At 45.1% G+C, this 4,311-nt stretch overlaps 1 protein-coding gene across 1 annotated transcript; it reads left to right on the forward strand.

Moving 5' to 3' along the window:
- Window positions 1-1,083: 1,083 nt before the first annotated feature.
- LOC112282041 (uncharacterized) lies at window positions 1,084-3,709 on the forward strand. The gene is made up of 6 exons (XM_024519168.3): window positions 1,084-1,443; window positions 1,639-1,862; window positions 1,993-2,105; window positions 2,498-2,654; window positions 2,794-3,015; window positions 3,158-3,709. The coding sequence occupies exons 1-6, from the start codon at window positions 1,179-1,181 to the stop codon at window positions 3,206-3,208; spliced, it is 1,032 nt and encodes a 343-aa protein (XP_024374936.1). The 5' UTR covers window positions 1,084-1,178; the 3' UTR covers window positions 3,209-3,709.
- Window positions 3,710-4,311: the final 602 nt, after the last annotated feature.

Raw genomic sequence — 4,311 nt, forward strand, 5'->3', positions numbered from 1 at the left:
ATTTAGCAAAAGGATGGATCAATTCACAATTCTCTAAATAAATTAAATTTATCTATATTCTGAAGCAATTGATACTTCTAAAAGAAATCCACAAAACTGGTTATCTAGGGAGACGATATTTACCACGTTGACAGAACCACGACGGACTCGGACGACGACGGAGATGATCGACGATCGATGGCTTCCTCGTCGGTGGACGACCGATGGGCGACGAAACCCTAAAAGAAGGGGTTCATGGACGTGGCGATGGGATGGCTAGGGTTTTGTGAAAGATGGCTCGTTGTGTAGGAGACTAAGCTATGGGGCCCATGAATTTTCCCCTTCCGCGGCGTCCAAGTGGGGATCCACGGGGTCGATGAACGCGACGACGCCGAGGTTGCAGCAATTTTGTCTTTCTCGCGTGGCTTCCAGCTGTTGACGACCACTCATCACGCCTCAGGATTCACGACCCGGAGTCCACGGAGTCCAAGTCCTCGGACTCTAGTTGCCGGAAACCCATGCAAGCCCCATGCCCGTGTTCATTTCTCTCAATTCTCCGTTTCACTTTTCTCCCACCTTGTAGACCCTCGCATGGGTGTCATCGCCCGTCGGTCGCGATTGCTCTCGCTGAGTCGAGTTAAGTCCAAGTCAAATCGCGGCAAAAAAGCTGTTTCTTAGTCACCCGTTGGTTGACGTCCATGGGAACTGGTTGGTGGATGGGCTCAATGGCAGGAAATACGTGAGGCGACAACAACATGCGTTAACGAGTTTCTGAAATTGTGGAAATAGAGAAAACGAAAAACTAGGGGGGATTGAATAATTTGATAACATCCTTCTTCGGCCACGCCGGTGCGGCGGTAGCGTACAAAATGGTGGTGGGAAACAGAGAGCAAAAGTGCATGAATGGAACTAATCTAGGTTGAGATGGTCCCCTAAAAGCCACGAGAAAACATCTGTAGCGAAGTGGAACCTTCTCATATTCGCTGAAAAGGGTAAAAAGTTGGAGGCAAAGGCTGACGAGTCTGTTCAATGTTGGGGTGCTCTCTGGTCCTCCTCCCAGACTAATAATAAGTGACATTTCGCCTTCGCTCGCGTGTTTTGCTTCCTCCCACCTCGGCCTCGTCGTCTCTCCGTCCCCATTCCAGCCCCTCATTCTCTAGAGCTGCCTCGACGTTGTCCACTTCGTTCCTGTCGCAGCTATGGCAGCTGCGTCTGCTTTCTGCTCTGCTTCTTCTGCTTCTGTGGCATTGCGCCCTACGAACCAGCTCCATTCGACGCAGTGGACAAGCCGCTGCGCAGTTCTCAAGGCTGTGAGTACTCTGAAGGCGACGCCAACCTTGAACGGAGTTCGCATCCCGTTATCGTCAGGGGTCTCACGTGGGCGCCGAGCAATCGTCTCGTGTACTTTGCAACAATCTGCCGAAACTATCGTTGCCAACGGCAATGGCTCCTCTACCTCTACCAGTATTTTTCATCGCCCCTCCCTCGCAATCTCCGCTTAGTATAGATATTCACCCGGTGGGAAAACCAACCAGCAGATTGGAGTGCGGTCTGGTCGTTAGAAACCTGTGTTATTTGTTGTCTGGTAGAATATTACGGGGCTTCTAGTTCTGGTTTTGGCGTGGTACTCACGGGCGAGTCTGTTTGCGTTGGTTGCAGGGGAGTCAGCGTTGATTTTGATCCGTCATGGAGAGTCGCTATGGAACTCGAAGAATCTTTTTACTGGATGTGTGGACGTTCCTTTGTCTCAAAAGGGTGTGGATGAAGCGATCGAAGCGGGCAAGTGTATTAGCGAGCTCCCCGTAGATATGATCTTCACCTCGGCGCTTATTCGGGCACAGATGACTGCAATGCTTGCTATGACTCAACACCATCGTCAGAAAGTGAGCGCCTCTTTCTTCCCAATATTTCGATGTTATCATGCTTTATTTGAATCCACCACAAGGTGACCGCACAGTCGTGCATTTGTTATGGAAGTGGCTTAATGAAATGGCCTGGGCTCTTGTCCTTCAGGTGCCAGTCATCCTTCACAACGAAAGTGAGAGGGCAGAGGCGTGGAGCAGAATCTTCAGCGACACGGACGAGGTCATCCCCGTGGTCACTGCGTGGCAGCTCAATGAGCGCATGTAGTCACACTTTCCTGATCATTTCTCTCTTACCCAGTTTTGCTGGGGCGTCGTGTGTGAATTCCAGAGACAAACGTTAAACCTTCAGGGCGTTGGCTCCAGAGAGCTTCACGATGAAGATCGAAGTGTTACTTTCGTTTTTGAAGCACTGCTAGTATTTTCTAAGCACCGAAAATTGTTACAATATGCATTTTGGATTAGCACGTCACTCCTCTTATGAGGTGGCCTGATGCTTTTCCTCTGAATCCTTTCAACCGTGGATCGTGGTGTTAAGCTCTGAGTTAAGAGGGTTTTGCCTCAAGCCTGTTTCTGACGAGTTGGGCAGTGATTTCAAGGATTCAAAAAGAGTGCAGTGAAAATTGAATAGTGCATGCTATGTTTGCTGTGTACAGGTATGGTGAATTGCAGGGCTTGAACAAGGCAGAGACTGCTGAAAAATTCGGCAATGAGAAAGTCAAGGAGTGGCGTCGTAGTTACGACATACCTCCTCCCCATGGAGAGAGCCTTGAGATGTGTGCTGAGCGTGCTGTCAAGTATTTCGTGGAGAACGTAAGAATCACAAACCCTGTCTTATTGTAAATCTATGAGACTGAAAAGTCTACTATGAGCTTATCCCTTTGATGGTCTCGGGTTATCCGTCCTTCTAGAATTGAATTCTTAGACCCAGCGATGGATGCTGTCGGAGCAGGTGGTTCCAGAGCTGAAGGCTGGGAAGAACATAATGATCGCAGCCCATGGCAATTCTTTGCGTGCCATCATCATGTTCTTGGACAAACTTACCTCAAAGGAGGTCATCGAGCTTGAGCTTTCAACAGGCATTCCCATGCTTTACACTCTCAAGGGCTCAAAATTCCTCCGCAGGGGAAGTCCGGTTGGACCAACGGTTCATGGTGTCTACGCTTTAACACAGGTCAGAGAAAAGTTCTAGAATTTCGAAACCATGGAATATCATGTGCATCTCTCATGCTTTGGTTTTGCGGGCTGACCCATATTTTACACCCTTAAGCTGTCACAATTTATTTATTTTTAAAATCCAAACTTTGTAAATCCAGGGGCTCGCTCGTTACCGCGACCAATCAAATCCACGGTACGACATCAACTAAATAGTTCACTGCCGTGTTCCACATTTTAAAGCAAGTCTGTTACAGGAGACTGAATCTGGACGACACTGAAAGGTTGAATAGTCTTGGACCTTCGAAGGAAAAGCTACATTCAACTCTTTCGTCTTGGAACGGTGGAGATGCATATCATGTCGAGCTCACTCCTGGCGCGTCACGATCAACAACCGTAAGCCTGTATAATAATTCCCACGAAAGTAAGCACCATTTTAATTGCTTTTACTCTTAAGAAACTTAGTGGCTGCTGATAGAAAGGAGTTATTCACAACTTCTCGATCAACACGTGGTTGTCGAAAGGTCTCAGGTTTTTGGAGTTTGTAGGTTGAGGCTGTAGTACTGGTCCTTGTTAGTGGGTTATTTATTGCCCTACATGAACTCCTGTAGTATATCGGGGTCTTACTTCCAGTGTTACTTTTCGATATGTTATTAGCAATTCTAATTGATTATGAGGCTGTACACACAGCTTTCCATTTGCATTATCAGAAATATTTGTTGTAAATTGCCTGTTTTCCAAAACGTCTCCTCATCAGTAGTGAACCTGAAAATATGACCACTTCAAAGATGTTACCTTACTAAATATCCTAGAGAATCAACCAGTGTGGATGCGTGTAATGATGAAGTGAGTAAATTTTTTGTGGAATATGTTTTGTTTCTCCAAGTATTTTCCAAATTGTGTAAAAGTAGTAATTGAATTTATACATCTGCCTGATTTTAATACTATTGCTTATCAGTTAGTGTAGCATGTTCTGCTTTTTACATTTGTTTTGCAGCAGAATTAAATGGATTTTGTTTTGTTTTGTTTTATTTGTTGTTGTTTAAGTATGTTTAAGTATGTTTTTATTTTTTAAAGCCTAATGCGTATTATTATTGAAGTCCATTCTGTGTGTCATAATAGCTCATTTTGAGTCATTGAACTACTTTTCAGTCATTATTATATTCAATAGGTACTGCATAACAAAATAATAAAATGTACAGGTAGAATGTGTGATAAAAGTATCCTGTCATATTTGGCTAGTTTCGACCAACTATGTTTGTTTTTAAATTTAATTTATGAAGTAATTATTTGAGTCTTTTATTGTTTCATTTAC

This window comes from Physcomitrium patens, chromosome 5, assembly GCF_059467195.1.
Source record: "Physcomitrium patens ecotype Gransden chromosome 5, ASM5946719v1, whole genome shotgun sequence".
In the NCBI taxonomy this organism is placed as follows: domain Eukaryota; kingdom Viridiplantae; phylum Streptophyta; class Bryopsida; order Funariales; family Funariaceae; genus Physcomitrium; species Physcomitrium patens.

Bases quoted from the DNA above. Each gene is read 5' to 3' on its own strand.
- LOC112282041 (XM_024519168.3), top strand. From the start codon at position 1,179: ATGGCAGCTGCGTCTGCTTTCTGCTCTGCTTCTTCTGCTTCTGTGGCA. The intron at 1,444-1,638 runs GTATTTTTCATC...CGTTGGTTGCAG, and splicing joins TGGCTCCTCTACCTCTACCA to GGGAGTCAGCGTTGATTTTG. The intron at 3,016-3,157 runs GTCAGAGAAAAG...TTGTAAATCCAG, and splicing joins GTGTCTACGCTTTAACACAG to GGGCTCGCTCGTTACCGCGA.